This window comes from Hippocampus bargibanti, linkage group LG16 (genome assembly GCF_051943395.1).
Source record: "Hippocampus bargibanti isolate YZ-2025 linkage group LG16, ASM5194339v1, whole genome shotgun sequence".
Taxonomy (NCBI): domain Eukaryota; kingdom Metazoa; phylum Chordata; class Actinopteri; order Syngnathiformes; family Syngnathidae; genus Hippocampus; species Hippocampus bargibanti.
The window spans coordinates 13,056,698-13,077,639 of record NC_142749.1 but is presented as its reverse complement, the minus strand read 5'-3'; the positions used below and the strand labels follow the sequence as shown (position 1 = coordinate 13,077,639).

The window sequence follows — 20,942 nt, the reverse complement described above, 5'->3', positions numbered from 1 at the left end:
CGTGCTTTTTGGAATGTGGAAGCAAGCTGGGGAACTCCAGAGAATAACCAAGCATCCACGAGAATTTGCAAAAATCGCAAGGAAGGCCAGAGCCGAGATTTCAAACCACAAATCAATTCTAAACTGTGAAGAAAATGTACAAACCAGACAGATAATATACTGTGCATGAATACGAGTGTATATCAAAAATGCAGTCGACGCATTACTAATTATTGTTCTCACCTCAAAGACACAACCCAACACCTTATAAAAGCCAACATTTGCATGTGAATCAAGTAACTTCTACACCCGTGAAAAATGTACTTCTCACCATGTTTGAATTGGTTCTGTTCCACCTTTCACGCCTTTCTTTGGAAATTGTTTTTATGAACAAACAGCGCTCTCTAGCGGCCAATGCAATGAACGTCGATTTGGATGACGTCACTCTAAAAGACAAGCATGCTGCAGAATAACGACTCTGGGACGTCAAGTTACGTTTTTTTCATTCTAATGTGTTATTACAATGACAGTTATTAGCTCGTGTCAAGGTAGCATCTGTTGTGTCGCGCTGTATCGATCAAAGTGATCAAAAAAGCCAAGTTGGTATTAGAGTAACAGAATTTACCTCTGTATATTTAATATCGGTGCACAATTTTTATGCCTTAAAGTGATAAACGACAGTTAGCTCATCAAAATAGTGTTCTGCAAAGGAATGAAAAAAGCAACGTGAATCAGAGATCAATGCTTTATTTTACAGCCTGTTATGACACATACAGCACTAGAATTATCTAGACGACGACACAAGTAATTGTCAGGTGTTTTGTCACCAATTTCGCATTTTAAGGCTGTAAAATTAAGCTTTAGTCATTAGTATTGATGTAAATGTCAGATGGCGTGGACAAATACTACATCAAAATCAAACATACTTTTCCTCCCCCCATCAGTTTGGTATTTTTCTTTTGACAAGAAACATGAAAATACATTTATTTTGAATATAGATTCTCTTTCTTGGGCAAAATGAAACTCAATTTTTTTTTTGTCAAATATACATACACTATATTTCATGTATCAAAACAAAAATGAAATAATGACATTCTCGAGATATAAGTATTGAGTTTTTCAACAACCTACATGGGAAAGCAAAGTGCTCTACACAACAAACTACCGAAGACAGTTCACCAAACTTGAAATAAAAGACTGGACTCAAGCACCTTGTCTTAGCTTAAAGCTAAAAAAATGGAGATTTGCTTTTTTTTTCATTCAAATTTTTAAGGTTCTCTTAATTCTTGTTGCCATTCTGGGAATGGCGATTGTTGACGTTATCGTGAACTGCTTTTGACCAAGTGGCTGTTATGACCTTCCATTTGACCTCCATTCTCCTCCAGTATGGATTTTTTTAGTGCAAATAGCGAGTGACAACTCCCTCGAAATAAACATGAAATTCAGCCACATCTTTTCAAATAGTAATTCTATATTTTAATTGATATACATATATTGCCACCATTGGCACATACGATATTGCACACAAGTCATGAAATGTTGCACATAAAAATATAGATATTTTTTGTGGGCAAAAACATTCCAGAATTTACAAATAAAGTGGAATAATGCTGAGAAGGTAAAAATAAAAAATAACATGCGTGCTGCTCCCCGTGTATGGGCAACATACACGACTACTTAAAAACCAGTGAAGGGCAAAGGGCGGCAATGGAGGCTTGTCAACTATTTCCAATTATTTCAGCCCGTTGCGCTTCCGACTATATGTGCTTGGTGCTAACACCTCCGCATCATCTTGCATCAAGGTGACCCCCCCCCCCTTTGTCCCCTTCCATGTTTACATGTAGGCCGATACCCGGATGGCTGGGGAATAATGTGTTAAGCGGCGATGAAGGGTTAGGAAAGGAAGGACAATGCCTTGTTTTAGCACCACGAGTCTGGGCCGAGACACCACCACCACCACCACCACGACGACGAAAAAGGAAAACGGGTCATTGAAAAGAAACCAAACTTGCGATCCGAAGCACCAGGCCAGCGCGTAAGCATGCGGAGTGTGTAAGGCACCAGGTTGTTTTATCTGCTGAAGAGGATGCTGCTCCTTAGTAAGCTTTTCTACCAGATGGTCAAGGACTAGTCAAGTCTAGTTTGCTGGTTTCCAGTCCCCAAAAAAAAAAAAAACAATGAATACATCACGGAAGCAAACGCTGAACTCAATGCTGAGGTAACTAGATCTGATTGTTGCCCGTTTGTCTTCACGTTGACTGGCAAAAGAGTTTATAAAACTGCTCTCACACATCTATGAGATGCGACAAAACTGGACAAAGAGTCAGTCGTTTTCTCCGTGTGACAGCCCGAGTATATCAACACACCCCCTCAGGAAGATTTGGGCCAGCTGAAATGAGACATTTACCCCCACCCCACTAAACACAAATACTGCAGATGGGCGTAACAGAAAACCTGACATTTATCTGCCTTTGTAAATACAGAAGTTGTCCCTACACTCACTTAAATGTTTTCTCGTTCATTTTAGGAAGCATTTATATCGCGAAATTCACAGAACAAAATTAACTCATTCACTGCCAGACATGTGCAAAAATGTGTCCATTCCAGTGCCAGGGTTTTTGTCATTTATGCTAAAATTGCAGGACCCACAGAATATTGAGTTTTAGGACTACATAAAGAATGCAGAGTAAGAACTCTAGACTGTCTTTCATCAGAAAAAGTTATTTCCTAAATTATATGATTCTGGAGTTATATGAGATTGAAATGGGGGCGGCTGTCCATACAATGCAATGCATATATTTACAACAGATTGTTTTCTTACAGACTGTGGCTTTTTTAGGCGTTCAATTACCTTACATGTTTCGGCGTATACGTACTACTGTAAATCACTGGCTTTTAGGCAGTCATGTATATATACTGTAAATTAGTTAACAAGTAGACAGTATGAACTTAACACAAGTAATACATACATATTGGTTTATATAGCTCTTTAACAGCTGAAGCTGGAATAAAGCGCTAACATGGAAACAAGGAAAATGTTGCCCCCTTGTGGAAACAAAAAAAAACATTGCTAGAGGTCATAGCCAACGCTTTATCGGCACCCAAGCACGAAAAAAAAAGCCGAACACATTCTGGAATGGCGTTTTACGACATATTTTCAATTGCCAAATAAATTCGTGAATGGCAGTGAATGAGTTAAACCAAGTTCCAATCAGTTTTAGTAACAGGTGACATTTTATCAGATTTGATTTTAGGCTGTTTCTCAATCTTCAATTTGACAGTCAGAATGACCAATTGGGATTGAAACAGCAGTTGGGGAATCCGAAAATGGAAATGCTTTGAACAATAAGTTATGTCTGACAAATAAATAAATGGGCGAGGCTTGTTTTGGAATAGTACTTTTCTATGGCAAAAATTGTGTTTAACAGAAGCGAATGAACACTTATGTCAAGTCATTCCCATGTTATGACTTCGCCCTATATTACAAAACGGTTAAAATCAAACAGGCAGAAAAACATCAGTTTTTACAAACAATGTACAAATTGCTACTGTTAGTCCCACCCTTCACAGAACCAGAACTGAATCTCACCCATTCCCTCATGTAAAGGCTCCCCCGGGGCAGTGTGATGGTATAACATGGTTAAACTTTTTGGATGGAAATCACCCAGTCTTCAAGGAGTCTAGCTTTCGTGCAATACAAGCAAAATATGGAAGTCCTTGAGACAATTATTTCGGGAGACCAACACAAATCACCTTTTTTTTTTAAGTGCAGACAAAACATGCAGCGACGGCGCACCTTGATTGGCACCATTGAGATATTTTTTTTACAGTGTGGCCAATTGTTCATTTCTCTGCATTTGCTACATGTTATTTCATGACTATGCATTGAGTACCTTTGAAACATCCCATTAACAATGACACCCAACTGTAGTCTAAGTAGAGCTATTTGTAGCTAACAATTTCAAAATGAGCTTCTTCGAATACCTCGGTCAACACGTGACGAACCACTGAACGATATCGATTTGATTTTGATGCAATGCATATTGCACAAGTAAGAGCGAGCTTTTGAAGAAAAACAAAAACGCATGACATCGAACCAGTTTCCAAAGTAGGCCTAGCCCTCATTTGATTTGTGTGTAAACACATTTCTGGTCGGTCACATGTACACAAGATAGCAAATACATGTGACCCTTTTTGTTTGTTTTACTAACCTTTTGAATTTTGGTTTTGACCAACAAAAAAAAAATCACTTGTGCTGAAGTTATTAGCTTACATGAAAAAGAAAAATGCTTGCTCTCAGATCCTAACATTGCAAACATTTTTTTGTTGTTGTTTAGCTTTCAGTGGTACAAAAACTCTGTTAATAAGGGAAATAAAGACTCCATATTTTTTTTCTCAAGTAGGAAACACTGTTCATACATGTTATTACTTTTGTTTAGCAGCCAGTTACTGTATTAATGGTGGATAAGAGTGGGCTAACATCCAGCGATGAGTGACAACATGTCAGAACTGTCAGCTTGTGGTTGGGTTCTTATATTGTGGGTGATTCTCCCTTGGAGTTAAAACCGTTAACAGTTAGATTTCTTTCTTCTATACAGTAGAGTTGATGGTTAGCTTTCTTGTTGTTTTCACGACTATCTCAATCCTCATCCCCATCATCCGCTTGTACCTCTACTTCCTCGTCGTCGTCCTCCTCCTCTTCCTCTTCTTCATCCTCCTCGTCCAGCTCGCACGCTCGCTTCTCCCGCTGGTTCTCCTGGATTTTCTTCATCTCGTCGGCGTATTTACAGAACGTGTTCCCGAACTTGGACCACACTTTGTAGGGCACCGTGATCGAGTTGCGGTACGTCGGTTTCACTTCGCTTACCCGCATAAACACACCGTACTTGTTGGAGCCCACGTCGAAGAAGAAGCGTTTGTTGTCCACAGTCAATGACGAGCCTTCGGGTAGCTCCGCTGGCTCTTCCTCCACGCCGTAATCGTCAATAAGTTTGGCCAAAGCGTCGCGAAACTCGATAAGTCCTTGGGCCGGGAGCGCGATGGTCTGGCCCTGCGTGGACCCCAAGCCCGGTCCCCAGTTGACGGTCTGCCGGACCCTCAAGAACCGTCCCCTCTGGTTCTCCTTTAGATCCATGTAGTACTTCCGATTCTCCCGCACCAGGAACTCGCTCTTGAGCGCCCGCCGAGGCTCGTCTTGCACCATGCCCGGGTTGCTGGGACCTAGCTGGGCGTAGTGTTCGATGAAGTCACCCAAGTAGTCGCGGAACTCGACTGCCACGGACATGGAAAGAGTGAGGCGGCTCTTGTTGCCACCGGCCCCGACTTCGGCTATCTTCAAGAAGCGGCCTTTGGCGTTCTGCTTTACATCCAAATAGAAGCGTTTGTTTTGGATGTCAACCCGCTTGGACGCCAGCTCCTCAGTCTCTCGCTGGAGGCCGGAAGCCGAGCCCGCCCCTCCCGCTGCCGAGTGCATGGAACCGAAGCCTGGGCCCGTGGCTGCTCCTCCCTGCTCACTTCCACTGTCTCTGTCCGCCATGATGCTGCCTGCCTGCCTGCCTTCTCCCTCAGTCGAAACAGCAAACACTCCACCAGTCACACTCAGCAACACTGCTCTCGCGAGATCTGGCGAGAGGTACACAAAAATGGGGGGGGGGGAGAGAGAGAGAGAGAGAGAGAGAGAGAGAGAGAGAGAGAGAGAGAGAGAGAGAGAGAGAGAGAGAGAGAGAGAGAGAGAGAGAGAGAGAGAGAGAGAGAGAGAGAGAGAGAGAGAGAGAGAGAGAGAGAGAGAGAGAGAGAGAGAGAGAGAGAGAGAGAGAGAGAGAGAGAGAGAGAGAGAGAGAGAGAGAGAGAGAGAGAGAGAGAGAGAGAGAGAGAGAGAGAGAGAGAGAGAGAGAGAGAGAGAGAGAGAGAGAGAGAGAGAGAGAGAGAGGAGTGTACGGTAACGTCAATTTTTCTGTCCACAATGGCCGCCTTCAGCTGCTTAGTTTTGCTCGAATGCGCAAGCGCGGCGGCCATCTTTAATGTGGCGGCGTCGATTTCTATCCTCATTCAGGTCATGGTTATTTAGAGCCTATCCTATTTGGCAAAAGATAGTCAGCCTCACAGTCACACTTGGGGACACCGATTAGAATTCAATCACCTCATTTTTTGGTTGATTTGTTGTTGTCTTTTTACTTCACTAAGCCACATAATATTCTCTTTGAAAATTTCACACAATGCACCATTGAACAAAAATGCAAAGAATCGTCTCACTGGGAGCATGTTATGTATGTATGTTATAAGACATTTCACCATGATTGGACCCATACTTTGGGTGGCAACAGCTGCTTTTATTGCGAGCAGAAATGTCACAGGAAAGACACTTCATAAGTTATTTCACAAAGGGAGATCACATGTGCAAATATTTACAAACCTGTCAATTTATACATTTTCCATGTATTTTTTTTAATCATTTCAAAGAATGTACGACATACTACAACTTCTATTCAGGAATTGTCATCATTTATAAGGGCCAAGGTTGGCAGGTATGTCCACTAAATTTATAACTATTTTATTTATTGTATTCTATTTGTGATTGTATTTTAATTATTATCGTACCTATGCTTGTCTGTGACTGTAAAGTGTCCTTGAGAGCTTTGAAAGGCACTTAAAATGAATTATCATTATTATTATTATTAAATATGTCCCCACCTATAATTTCTGCGCAAATAATTTAACGTTTTCTCCAGTATATCTGGTCATGCGACCTCAGCCCAATTATCTCACACTATCGTACATCTACAAGAACGAAAAGCGTCACCTTCAAGATAGCTACGACGTTGACGTATGAGCTTGCGAAACGACGATCTCTACTTATTTAGTCTGTTTTGCCACTGAAATGAAAAGCGTCACCTTCAAGATGGCTACCATGTATACGTCTCAGCCTGCGAAACGACGACTTCTATTTAAATTTTCTTTTTTTGCCACTGAAATGTCAGCTGACAAACGCCAGAGTGGAACTTTAAAGATGGCTACTGCACACATTAACTGTAAGTGTCAAAATGTACTTGCTTTTAATTAATGAACGTTGTCTTGATACTGCTGTCGAATTATATCTATGCTTGAGTTGCCACCGTGCCGAGTGACGCTTTTCAACCGACGGCTACGTCTACAGCTAACCAGTATTGAGATTATTACGTCAACTACCTTCACGTTAGAAGCTTAAGTGTTTATTTGTCCCGAAAATACGTTGTTTTAACTACTGAAAGTAGCTACAAAGTGGCTTAATCCCACTGACCAGATCCAAGCAACGTCGCTTCCCGACGATCATGCATGCAGTTGACAGTTCAGTAACCTTAAGGAGTGATCTATTCCACGCGAAACAACGCGACACAGAGAAATAACAACATCTTACCTTACTTTACCACTGAGAAAGCAAAAAAATCCTGCAAGGCGCGTTGAATGTCTGTCGCCGCGAGCGATTCCGTGGCAAATGCACGCACCTTTTCATCTGAGAGACGAATTGCTCTTGCATAAGTGTCTTGCGTATGTGACGTGATCCTACGTGTGTTTCTTTTTAGTGTGTGATCAGCGGGGACGTGGATTCACAGAGGAACAATTGCTCTTCAAAGGGGAGGAAAAATATAACAAACTGGCATTTCGTTCATTGGTTCCGCACCTATTTGCATGAAAAAAAAATATATTAACAATGTTCCTAAAATTTAATTTCGTTTGCATAATATCATCACATCTGACGTTTTTTAGTAAACGAGAAAACATACAACAACAATCACAATATAAGCACCGCCCTTCTTATATCACCACCACATCCCTCTCCCCCCCTTCCGATTCCGTTTTGATGATTACTCCGACCTGTAAAATCGAGTGACATAAAATACACAACTTTGAACGTTTGCAGTTTACGTTGCTATTGTCGCAAGTTCGGAAAAATAACTTTGGTTCACGGTATTGAATAACACAATATCGAAATTTATAATACCGTGCGCATGAGTAAAATCCCAAACACGATAACTCTTCAGGGATACGATTTCAAATTAATTAACGGTTAATTTTAATAATAAGATATTTCGCTGATGCTTTTAATTTTAGGACCACTCTAGTTAAAAAAACAATCTTATAACAGTCTGCTCAAAATCATAGCCACAATAAGTTTTCATAAAGGACATTAGGCTATCGACATTTTTTTACTTAACATTGATTTGTTTTGTTCGATCAACCGGAAACCGACTGAGCGAGACACACGTATTTGATGATTTCTAGGGAAATTGAATATTTTGAAACTGTTAAATTATTAATCCGGTGGGAATTCTCAATGTTTAAAACGGAAGGTAAGTAGAATTAAACCGATTTCAAACACACTAATGGTGTCTTATTTTCAACCCGATTTGATGTTTAGCTCTGTCTTATTTTGGTTTCTTGAAAAATATATTCTTATTGCAAGGATGCACACAAAAATATTTTCAATGATATACGCATTGGGTCAAAGAAGGTAATCCTCTGATATCATATTATGGGCTGTAAAAAAAATCCAGGTTATTTCTTATGAACGAATAACATTTTTTTTCTTCCTCGCACTGAGAGGGAGGGGGTTACATTGGAAACACTGTATAAGCTTTGTGAAATGTATCACTAGATATTTAGAGCGTGGATCCATTTTCAAATTCTCTCGTCTTGATCTCTTTAAAATCGTATATGAGCACGCGTATTGTTCAGTGCCCCCCCCCCCTACTTTACATAAAAAACTCAACCAATAGTCGGCAAGCCAGAAGCTGAGTCGTTTGTTGTTTAACCTTCATTGTATGATGAAAATATTTGTATTCCATTTCCTATATGGCAGCGTTTGTATTCGTGAGAATTGATTTATCCAATCTCAAGGAACAACCCCCCCTTCCGATTCACTGACAGGCCGGAATTTACTATGGCGTGCTTTCTTTCTACTTCTATTTATTTTTTTAATATGGCTATACAGCCGATTTCACTGGCCAAATTCAGTTACTTGCAGGTAAGACTCACTGTGATATTTTTAAAAGGGAAAACTAGAAAATATGTATCACACGTACTCCTAAAAAATAAATAAAACGAACTTTTCCCCTCAACGATTTTATAAGAATGAGTCGTTATTTTGTATGGCAGTGTCTTGTCAGGTACGTGATTAAAAAAAGTTGGACAAATGAAAAGAGCTATTAACATCATAATTATTAATAATAATAATAATAAACGACATTCTGAAACATTATCGGTTTATCGCAAGGTTTATATCAACCAACATTTGAAATTAAACGCAGTTTAACCCCGTGGTGGCGACTATAATACAACGACAATCTAATTTTTAATGAAAATATGCTGAACTGAACATTGATTATATTGCGTTGAAACATTATGCAGGAATAACAAATAAAAAAACGTGTATGTTTTGGCCAGAAAGAAAAAAAAACTGTATTCAGTAAGTTTATGAATTATGAAATAACGTTGTATATTGTTAGTCTAAAGGCCTGAACAAGATTGTTTTCATTCCAGGTCATTATAATATTTCGATTTATGATTCCAATCCATACAGACGTGTATAAATAGACAAATGAAGTCTCTATTATGTTGCAAGTCGATCAACTATGCTGACGACACAAAGATTTGTCTGTCCAAAATTAGACGAGTTTTTAAAAATTCAGAGTAAAAAAAATTAAAATGAACAATTTTTAACCTTTCAGTCCATATGCTTGATGAGAGCAAAACTGAGCAGAGTTCGACATTTTTAGTGAGCAACAGTCGTCGTCCCCCCCCCCCCCCCCCAAAAAAAAAAAAAAAAAAAAACTTAAATATTTATGTTGCACCTTTTTAGGCCATTTAATTAGTTTGGTTTAAAATATCCACTCCAATGACAGAGCAGAAAGCAAAACGCACCGATGTCACATGACACGTGTGTCACACCCACGATTACTTTGGCGCAAGGCAGCAGCAAAGTTTGTCATAAACACCACCCACGCCGGAATGCTGAATTTCATCACCGTGGGCTTCAGATGTGCCACACGAACGTGAATTGTGAATTGGTCGTGGGTCAAGTCTCCAAAGCGTGACATGCCATGCAGGTCTCACATTAGGACGTTCAAGTGTTTTATTCTTACCTGTTCGGTTAAGCCCCGAATGAAGGCCTCTCGCTCGGGGGAACGCTTGGTTGGACGCTTACGGTTACACACCTCCCAAGATGGACCAGCTACAGCGAGTCGTGGCAAGGCGAGCGACCCCACCAGTAGGCAGGCGCTTGTTTTCGCCTTCCAGTGACGTCATCACGTACATTGCGTCAACTCAGGCTTTTTCCGCCCTCTCCTGGTTACGCTGTGTAGTTGCAGCATCACGTCTTGAATTCACAAGCATGGACATATTTAATGATGGCATGGATTTGGGTCGAACATTTTGTTTATCTGTTTTCAATTAATAATAATAATAATAATAATAATAATAATAATAATAATAATAATAATACATGTAACTTATAAGCGCCTTTCAAAACTCTCAAGAACACTTACCGTAACGAGGTGAGCAGCGGCTGCCATTCGCGCCAGCTTCACTCAACCCGGAAGTAGCACACGCGCGCGCACGCACGCACATACACACCCAAATATAAAATGGTAATCGGCACAGTAAAATGAGAGTTTTTAAAGGCGCTTAGAAATAAATGTATTATTATTATTATTATTATTATTATTATTATTATTATTATTATTATTATTAAACAAATAAAGTAAAACCACTCTATTGTCATCTACTCTTTGAACTCTTTCAACAGTAGCCAAAATGGAACTGTATAGTGACACTTAGCAGTTTTTTTGACGACGATACTAGTGCAGCGTGTTCTACCGGAAACAAATTCCTTGTGTGTTCTACATACTTGGCAATAAAGATGATTCTGATTGTGATTGTAGTCATGGCTTTCATCGTACGTATATAGATATTAAATCTGCAATGTTGAAATAATATGTCATACAACAACGATCTTGAATATGGTACTCTACAGATAGTTTTCTGACAGTTGAAATGGAACGTTACAGATATGATACAAAAATCAAAGTCGTTTAAACAAAAATTTCAAGTCATCAGGTGTTTTATAAAGTATATATTATGTACAGTATAGTTATACCGCTGATTTTACATAACGATGGCCTATTTGTTGAGTGAGAGTGGAATGCTGCTCACCTGTTTGGCGTTCTCAATCACACCTGCTCTGCATTAACGTTGTTATACAAACTGTGGCCAGTAGATGTCAGGGTCTTGACAGGTACAATCATGTATTTAGCTCAAACCAAACTAACTACATTCGAAGTCTTATTCGCCTTCAAATATCGACAGGGAAAGACGTTTCCGAGTAATTGCATCTTAAAAATTCCCAAGCTTTAAAAAAAGTTGTCAACATTTGTAGTTGTTGAGCATATTATTTTGGGTTCAACTCCCTTCCAGGACCTGGGAGGTGTGAGAAGATGGAACCTCAAACTGCATGCACACCTCCCATCCTGTATTCTTGTATGCCCCCCTTCCTCCTTTTGGCAATCTGGTCCATTTTCTGTCGGTCTGTCGAGAGCGAGGGGGAGGCGGAGAGCCGCGGTGGAAGGCGGCGAGCAGGAACACAATCATGTTTTAATCCTGGGAATCAAACCTGTCCTTTTCCCCCTCCCCCACCCCAATGCTTCCAAGACTCGAACGACTACAACTTGTGAACTCACTGCAGCATTTTGACGTTTTTTGTTGTTTCACAATCCGCGGCACTACCCCCCTTACTGCAATATTTGAGCAAAGATAAGAGCGTCAAGGCTGCCGTGGCAGCATGGGAGGGGACATCCTCATCCAATTCCTCGTCTAGGATGCCTTATTGCTCCGATTCAACCGGATTTGGGAGTCAGCATCCTTGAATGTCGCACCACCGCACGCCACCGACCCGTTAGAATTAAACGGGGATCAAGCAGCGGATCCCGATGGCATGGACACTTGTGCGAGGTCCGCCGCGCTGCCGAGCCACTGGAGCCGTCACGCCGTCTCCTCCTCCCCAGCCAACCCAGCTCCGTCGCTATCGCCCCGCAGCCCCGAGAGCCCCTCCGCCACCGCCGCCTTCGCCCCACCGCCAGCCGCCACTCACGAGCCACAGCAGGCGGTATGAGGCTTGAGTCGCTCGCACCTCTATCCATGCTGCTCATCGGGGTCTCGTTCGCCTGCTACCCCCCGACTTCGGATTCCCTGCAGGACCGGGCGTACAGGTCGGCCGTGGTAATCGAGGGCAAGGTGCAGTCAACGGCGGGGAACGCCACCGCCGAGCTTCCGCCGCAGCCCGGCGTGCACGTCCAAGTACTCGACGTGTGGCCCCTCCACAGCGGGGGGCTGGAGCCCGAACAGCTCGTCACCGTGCTGGGGGAGTTCGGATCAGAGGCTCCGTGCGCGGATGTGCGGAAGAACCACAAGTACATCTTTTTCATGGAGCCTACCGAGGCGCCTCTTGTCTACAAGGCTTCATTCGCACCCCTGGACGCAAGCGGGACGAGTCTCAAGAAGGATGTTGGCAAGATTCTGTGCGAGGACTGCGGTAAGTGGCACCGTGTTTTGTGTATTAGCGACGAACCCGGAAGAAAGGCATGCTAGCATCGGGTTACAGGCTTAATGGGCAACATTTGTTACACACTTGAATTTTAGCTCTCATATGACCACTGTGTCGTTTTGATTCTGTGGGTGGTCCATGTGTTGTATTCGGGGCGTCTATGCAGCAATTTTCGCCAACTCTAAGCAGGCTCCCATACCCCCACATGATCAATCAAACTCTCTTTCTCTCTGCTCAACTGCATCACACATGCGCCTCGCACTGTTGCTTGTGTGCAATTGCACTTTGTGCGTGTTCTACTATCTGCATCCAACCGCCCCTCGCCCCCACCTCACACTCTCCTTCCACAGTGGAGCACCCACTGCATAGTTTTAATACTCCAAATGTCCTCACGCACTCTGACCTTGCAGTATCAAGTAGGACACATTGCCGTCCTAATTGCCCCCCCGCCCGTTTCAGGACCAGGGATAGCGGTCGGTGACACCATCACATTGGTCCAAGCAGATTGCTTCCAAGCAGTGACTGCTGTGGATTTCATCGCTAGGCCTTCAGTGCTATGTCGGATACAATCCAGACTAACTGAATGCGTGGTGTGATTTACTAACACCAGAGGGTACCATTAGCCAAGAAATAACTGACCGATCTTTCTAAATGATGTCCATTTTTCTTGAAAAGTCAGTCTTGAAAACAGCTTTAACGTTAAATTTCCAAGCAAATCAATGTATTCTCCTTCAGCCATTTTGGGTTGACCAAACCACTATGAAATCGACACAATATATTTGCTTATGCAGCTCGCTACTGATGCAGTATGCTAGCTCAGTCTAGTATGCGCTTGTCACTAGCGGCTTATGATCAGAGCAGTTTTCGCATACTACGATTGGCTACCCCTTCTGGGTTGCCAATTTGAAATCTGATTGGTTAGAGCAACAGTTTGATCGACACATTTGATGCGATAGAGCTGATTGTGAAGGCATCCAGGTCGATTTCTGATTATGGTAACAAATGATTCCTGAAATGTGATTGGTTAAATGCTTAAATACGAACACACATGTCTGGAAGCAGCACAACAGGGGATTAAGTAATGAAAGGAAGCTGAAAGTCAATATGGAATTATTCAATAAGAATTCATGGACAACATATAATTAACATCAGTCCCTGATATATATATATTTTTAGGCCAGCTGATCAGGCTTTGCAGGCCTTGACGGTCCACCACTTCTTCCGAGGCTATATTCAGATTCACACCCGCTTATTATGCTAGGTGGAATAGCATTCAGTTGGACATGACTCTGTTTTGTCTGTTGTTGACCTGAAAAAGGAGACACAAGGCGTAGCCACTTGTATCCCGTGTTGCTGCTGTATTTGAGGTTGACTTCAACCGCATTGGAATGACTATACTCTTGTTTGTATTGTATGTAAATTTTCCAGCTATGAGCAGAGGATGCATGGAAGCTAATACTAATAGTTGTTTTGAGGGAATTTGTCTTTTCTTCTCGTAGTTTCATAATAAAGAGTCAAAGCAGGGATGTTTTGGTGAATTTGGTGTGGCTGCTTCACACTGTAAAGAGGCTGAAATCTTATCGGAGCGGATGGTCTGTTGTGTTTTTAGTTTTCAAGTCGTCATCCAAGACAATTTAGCCGTGTGGTCATTAATGTACTTTGGAGTGTATTTCGTTACGGTGCCTGTCGTACAAGAGAAAATCAAAGCTGAGTGATTTTGCCGGGTTAAGCGGCCTATTGATTAAACGCAACACGTTGCCGCCGCCGCTGATTGTGGGAGAAAGACCCCGAAATAGATTAGTTTATTTGGAAGTGTGCATGTAACATACAGTGGGTGGGCATTTTATTTTGGTGCCAAGGTTTTTGTCATTTTCACTCGAATTGCAGGACCCACAGAATATTGAGTTTTGGGACTACATAAACATTCACTACAGTGTAAGAAATCGTAGACTCTCTTCTTCCATCAGAAAAAAAAAGTTAATTCCTAAATTATATGGGTCTGGAGTTATGTGAGTTTGAAATGAGGGTGGCTGTCCAAAATACAATGCAATACATACATATTGGCTTATATAGCGCTTTAACAGCAGCTGGAACAAAGTGCTAACATGAAAAAATTCGGCCCAAAAAATTGCCAGAGGCTATGGTCAGCGCTTTATCGGCACCTAAGCATGAAAAATCAAAACCCGAAAAAATTCGGGAATGGCGCTCTGTCATGTTTTTAATTTCCTAAAAAAAATCGTGAATGGTAGTGAATGAGTTAATGCCCGTTCGGGTTAATGCTCATAAAAAATGCATCAATTTTCGGAGAGGCTAATCAGTATTGGTGTCTTGTTTTCAGCAAAATGGGAAGATTATACGACATTCCATCCAGTTATATATTCTTTCTCCTCTGCAAAAAACGATTTATATTCCTGCGATTTATTGAGCCGTTTAAGGATAAATAATCCAATAATCTTCCAATGTAAAAGTTGTTATACAGTCGACCGCAGCAGCACAACATGGACGTATCACAGAGGAGCTTATCTCTTGTGTAAGTCATCACTTCACTCCCCCATGCTGAACTTTCTCTTCTCCCTTGTCAGGACACTTTGTGACAATGGCGTTCCCAAAGTGAGGCAAACACTTTGTCCCTTGACGACCTCTATTCCGAACCAAAATCTTCCTATCAAAAATTAGGATTTATTATCAATATGCCTCTTTTTCATTTTTTTTTGGGGGGGGGGGAGGACCGAAGGGGTTTATTACATTTTACTCAGTCCCAAACATGAAGTCCAGACTCCGCATTGTACTCAGCCTTGACGCTCATATATCCCCCCTTGTGGGTGATTTCCCCAGTGTGTTCATCACAGAACTGTATGGATCTCCTTGTTGTTGTCTGGCTCCTCAGGGATGTTTATATCCAGGTGATTTTACTTGCGGTATTAGAAAAAACAAAATGCACGTGGCAAATTCGTTAAAGAAAACTGTTGTTGTGGCCTTTTACACTCATTGGATTATTGCACAGTAAAATTAAATGTATCATATGTATGCTAGGAAACAAAAACTGGCAATTCTGAGTAGAATATGCTATATCCTTGTAGATTAACCACACAGCATATAAGCAAATTCTACAGTGGATGCAAAAAGTGTACACCCCCCTGTTCAAAATGTCCGTTTTTTTAGGTGATGTAGTTAAAAAAAAAGAGAATTGTTACGTTTTGGTTAGCGACCAACGGGTGGCACTGTAGGGTCCCGCCTGTAGCTGCACAGGTGGTGGTCGTTTTAGTCAGTGACAGTTAAAAAGAACTACCGGCATGACCATTCAGTGTCGGGTCATCGTTTGTTTGTTTTGCTCGTGGTTTTGTTTGCTACTTTGGACATTTCTGTTCTGATGACTTTGTTGTTTGAGATTTTGTTCCTGCTGACTTTATTTAATACAATTTGTCAAATACACCCTGTTCCACCACCATCTTGCAAATCCCGATAAGAATATTTGTTTTTAAATATCGTAATCATTTATAAAAAAATACTGCGGTTTGCCTATTCAGATGTTTATTGTCAGATAAAAAGCACTCTGACAAAGAACAAAAGCAACATTTCGAATACAGCTGATTTATTGGCTCTCTTCAACGCTCTCGGACAAAAAAACAACACCTTAGTTCCAGAATGTCAACAACATGTAGGACAACAGAGTCAAAAGACTGTAAAATGCAATTAAGTCTGGCATATTCCCTCAAGGCTTTGCTAAATTAAAAGTCTGTCAAGTGACACACATGTGGTTACTGTATTTTCCGGTGGATAAGGCACACCGGAGTATAAGGTGCACCCCCAATAATGGTGTCTTCTCAAACTTTTTACATATATAAGGCACACCTACAATGAATGAAAAAAGTTTTCCTAATATAATATATGAATATATATTTTCCAAATATAAGGCACATCACATTATAAGGTGCTACAGTAGTGACTGGGGTTACGCACGACTTCTTCTACAGGTGGAAATGGAGTCGGTGGCTGATGACAGTAGTTGCAAGCCTGTTGTGGCTCAATATTACGTCACATATAAGGCGCAGGGTCATCTTTTGAAGAAAATCAAGGCTTTTTGGTTCGCCTTATACACCGTAAAATACGTTATTTCCAACCCTATTTTCCCTTCTTCAGACCCAGTAGAGCAGGGGTGTCAAAGTCATTTTTTGCCGCGTGCCACATTGTAGTTATGGTTTCCTCTCGAGGGCCGTTATGAATTTGGAGAACCCATTAGAATGTTTAAATCCCTTCAAATATTATATATAGAGCACACAGCAAATTAATGAATAACTCATTTTCAAATCTGAAGTCAAGAATAATGACTTTTATCGTGGTTGACATCCAAAAATATGAAATTTTGTCTCAGATTTTAGCAATCATCATGGAATTTAACAAGTTTGATTTGCTTTCGCGGGCCGAAAAAAATGATGTGGCGGGCCGGATTTGGCCCGCGGGCCTTGACTTTGACACCTGTGCAGTAGAGGAAACATACTAGCCGACTTTTTTTTTGAATGCACCAAATGTGTGTGCGCTCACACAGGTGGGCTACTCCCCCACCACCCCCCCAGGCCAATGGCACTTAACATCCGCTACACCAGCATCACACTGACAATTAACTGCACAAATCATCATGATTTATCCCGTCGCTCATGACGCCTACTTCTTTAAAGGCGTGGTCGTCGATGAGTTCAAAAGCGTCGCTACGCCTTCACAAATCTGTCCGTGGTCGCAGCTGTTGAGCCGAGGTGTTAGAAGAACAACCCCCCTCTACACCCCCGCCCCGGGCAGAGTGACATTGTCCGAATCAAGAGCGTTCCTTCCAAAATGAAAAACTGTGAACGAGGAGTGACACATGTCATTTACGCCATGGCCTTGTGAGCTACCATCCAAACCGGCAAGGTTATCTAGCAAAGAGTATTTATATGAATCAACACTTCATCTCCACATTGCCCATTATCCTCTAAATATTACACTGAAGGGCAATTTTAGCCAACAGTGGTCGATGGTGACAAAGGTGCTCATTTAAGTGGATTTCACCTCAGAGATTGTCCACCCAGCACAGGACGTTTGCTGAGATAAGAAATGATTGAAATGTTTATGACTGTCGCTAGACTGCAGCGCCTCAGAGATCGAGAGGAAATGGGGAGTGACCGCCTGGCAACGCAGATTTCTCTCCATTTGCGTTTAATTCTGTTGCTTTTATGCCACTTGTTTACGTACGTTTATGCGGAATCTCTGTCCTTTTAACGCATACATTGCCAGACGTTCAAAAATGTGTCCACTCCAGTGCCAGGGTTTTTGTCATTGTCACTCAAATTCCAGCATCCACAGAATATTGAGTTTTAGGACTACATAAACATTCAATACAGCGGTAGAACCCTTAGACTTTCTTTTTTTTCATCAGAAAATCGAGTTAATACTTAAATTATATGGGTCTGGAGTTATATGTGCTTGAAAGGAGGGTGGCTGTCCAAAATACAATGCAATACATACATGTTGGTTTATATAGCACTTTAACAGCAGCTGAAGCTGGAACAAAGCGCTAACATGGAGAAAAGGGAAATGGTGCCCCCTTGTGGAAAAGAAAAAACATTGCCAGAGGTCTGACCAGCGCTTTATTGGCACCCACGCAAGAAAAAATAAAACCCGAACAAATTCGAAAATGGCGCTCCATGTCACACCCAAATATATTCAGGAATGGAAATGAATGAGTTAAGAAATACAGTGATACCTTGGCTTACAAAGTTAATTGGTTCCCAGAGAGAGTGTGTAAGGCGAAAAGTGTGAGGACAAAACAGCCGGCCACCATTTTCTTGTTAGGAGAACGGGCTCGTTCGCGAACGACACGTCACTCATTGTGGCAGCTCCGTGTGTATCCCGAAAAGTTGTGTAAAAGTTTCATAAATGTAACGTTCGTAAAGCAAAAAGTTCATAAATTAAGGGGTTCGTAAACCGAGGTATCACTCTTAACTAGTTATCAAATTTGAAGTAAAAAAAACAAGGACTGTTATTGTGGTTTACATGTGACAATATAAAAATTAGGTTGAGACTTTAACAAGCATCATGGAATTTCATATGTTTGATTTGCTTTCATGGGCCGAATAAAGTGCCGTGGTGGGCCAGATTTGGCCCCCGGACCTTGACTTTGACACCTGTGATTCAGCACATGGCAATCAGTCCCGTCCTAAAATCTTTCACACAAAAGCAAAATTACCACTCCTTAAAAAGGGATCTTTTCGTTGTCGCGCCATGCATGGTAACATGCACTTTAGTTCTACACGGGCGATTTCGGTGGCTATTTTCCCACCAGCTTTGAATGCGTGTTAACATGCCCTTCGATTTCACACCCAGAGCAAAGCAACGCTTTAGGTGATTATACATTTCTGTGCTATAATACAGACATAACGTCTGGTCTTGTGAGGAAATAATGAGCTTACTCGTTTCAGCCTTATGAGAACACATTTGAAATGCCAAGCGCTTTCGTAGCGGCAATTTAATATTAAATTAATCGCGGGTAGTGTGACACACAAACTGTAAAACACTTCAGTGGGGTTTGAGAAGGAAGCGGGCGCATTTGTTAAGACGTCGAGTTTTGGTTGACCTTTGCTGGCCATTCCTCCATGTGTGAGGCACATTGTCCATTCACTATCCCTAAATGTGTTGAGAGAGCACCATTGATTCCACCTGAAATCATTTTTAGCATGTTGTGTGAGCGATGAAACCGCACAGCGCTCGTCAAACAGCTGCGGAAATTAAAAAAGAAGGATTGCGATTGTGCAAAGGCAGATTAGTGTGACAATTAGTGCATAATGTACTGCAGTGTGCTTGTCTACAACCGTTTACACTTTTGAGGAGAAAAAAACATTTTTTTTCATGAAATAATAATAATACATTACATTTTAAGTGCCTTTCAAAACTCTCAAGGACACCTTACAGTCACAGACAAGCATAGGTACTATAATAAATGAAATATCACAAATCACAAATACATTGCAATAAATAAAATACAATTATAAATAGAAACAAGAAAGAGAGCTACACAGAACATGCAATTTTAAATAGGTGGGTACTAAAAATAGCCTTTTTGCTGTGCTCTTTTTTTTCTTTAGTTGCTGTTTTTGTCTGTAGAATGACAGTCTTTGTGTTTAATATGTTGCCTTGGATGTACCTTTATTAGTCTCGCAGTGGAGAAATGTACATTTCACAGCAGCAAAGTCATGATAGGACGAGGACAGAAGTAGAAAATAAAATACAGTAGCTGCTGGAAACGAAGTAAAAAAAAAACAAAAACTAAATAACAAATATGTTGAATATTTTCTTCCATTTCAACATCTTTGTACTGCTTGATGTGTTACGCGTTGATTAATAAATTCCACATGAGATTCTGAGATTTTCAATTTCCAGCAGTTCAGTGGCCCAAAAACATGTTTTTCCTCACCCACCTTGGCGTGTGTGAAAAGTTTCCTCTCTTCACTTCTTTTTATTTACCTGGCTAGCTAGCTGGCTAGCTAGCTGGCTACCCCTCTGGCTATCTATTTGCTGTCTATTAGCTATCTGGCTAGCTGGCTATATAGCGAGCTATCTGCTAGCTAGCTATGAGGTAGCTAACTAGCTAGCTATCTATTAGCTATCGAGCTAGTTATCTATTAGCTAGCTATTAGGTAGCTAACAGCGAGCTAACTAGCTTTCTATCTGAGTTATTCCAGGTTGAGTGAACGCTGTCGCGTATGGCTGCCGTTGCTCATCCACAGAAAAAAAAACTTATCCTGTGACTGTAAAGTGACCTTGCGAGTTTTGAAAGCCGCTTATAAATAAAATGTATTATTATTATTATTATTATTATTATTATTATAATGACCTTGATTTATAATCATCTCCTAATCTCTACATTGATTTATTAGAAAGGACGAAAGCTGCTTTTGAGATATTCGAATTGCCCCGTGTTGCTCTTGTGTACATTTTTATTCCACCGGAGTTATTTCGGCTGTGTTTATCGAATTTCAGTATCACGCATAAACCATAATAAAATAAATAAATATTTATTGCAAATAAACACGGTGGAACTTTTGCAACATGCTCGGTCTTCTTAGAAAAGATCTTGGCGGGAATGATCTCTTAAAGATATTTCTAATTAGATTGTGCACCACTCTGATACGACCATATTTATTGGCCCATTTCTAAATTGAAATGAAACGTGATACTCCACCAACTCTCCTTTTAATGTTCAAAAGTCAAAGGTCTGCGTAACTCTACCATGATGCACCCTAACAAAGTCGCAGCATCTTAATTTTACTACTTTTTATTTATTACCGCCGTATCATTTGATTACAGCCTGGTAAGAATCCAAAATAAACATGTGACCACATTTCAAGTTTTATTTTTT

General features: G+C 41.1%; 2 protein-coding genes across 5 annotated transcripts in view; one reads left to right on the top strand and one right to left on the bottom strand.

The window, feature by feature from the left end:
• Window positions 1-712: 712 nt before the first annotated feature.
• On the bottom strand, window positions 713-10,306 carry puraa (purine-rich element binding protein Aa). 2 transcript variants are annotated; one of them, XM_089016470.1, is made up of 2 exons: window positions 10,098-10,306; window positions 713-5,601 (listed from the first exon to the last, which is right to left on the bottom strand). In XM_089016470.1, the coding sequence occupies exon 2, from the start codon at window positions 5,513-5,515 to the stop codon at window positions 4,619-4,621; it is 897 nt and encodes a 298-aa protein (XP_088872596.1). In that variant the 5' UTR covers window positions 5,516-5,601; window positions 10,098-10,306; the 3' UTR covers window positions 713-4,618. The 2 variants fall into 2 exon arrangements, with proteins under 2 accessions (XP_088872596.1, XP_088872595.1); XM_089016469.1 differs by lacking the exon at window positions 10,098-10,306 and adding an exon at window positions 7,373-7,545.
• Window positions 10,307-11,274: 968 nt separating this feature from the next.
• Window positions 11,275-20,942, top strand: part of nrg2a (neuregulin 2a) — a 101,630-nt gene continuing 91,962 nt past the window's right edge. The window contains exon 1 of one of the 3 annotated variants that reach the window (XM_089016463.1): window positions 11,275-12,541. In XM_089016463.1, coding sequence (XP_088872589.1) covers window positions 12,118-12,541 — 424 coding nt within the window. In that variant the 5' untranslated portion in view covers window positions 11,275-12,117. The remainder of the gene's footprint in view (window positions 12,542-20,942) is intronic. The other 2 variants (XM_089016462.1, XM_089016464.1) reach the window with 2 other exon arrangements.

Bases quoted from the DNA above. Each gene is read 5' to 3' on its own strand.
- puraa (XM_089016470.1), bottom strand. From the start codon at position 5,515: ATGGCGGACAGAGACAGTGGAAGTGAGCAGGGAGGAGCAGCCACGGGC.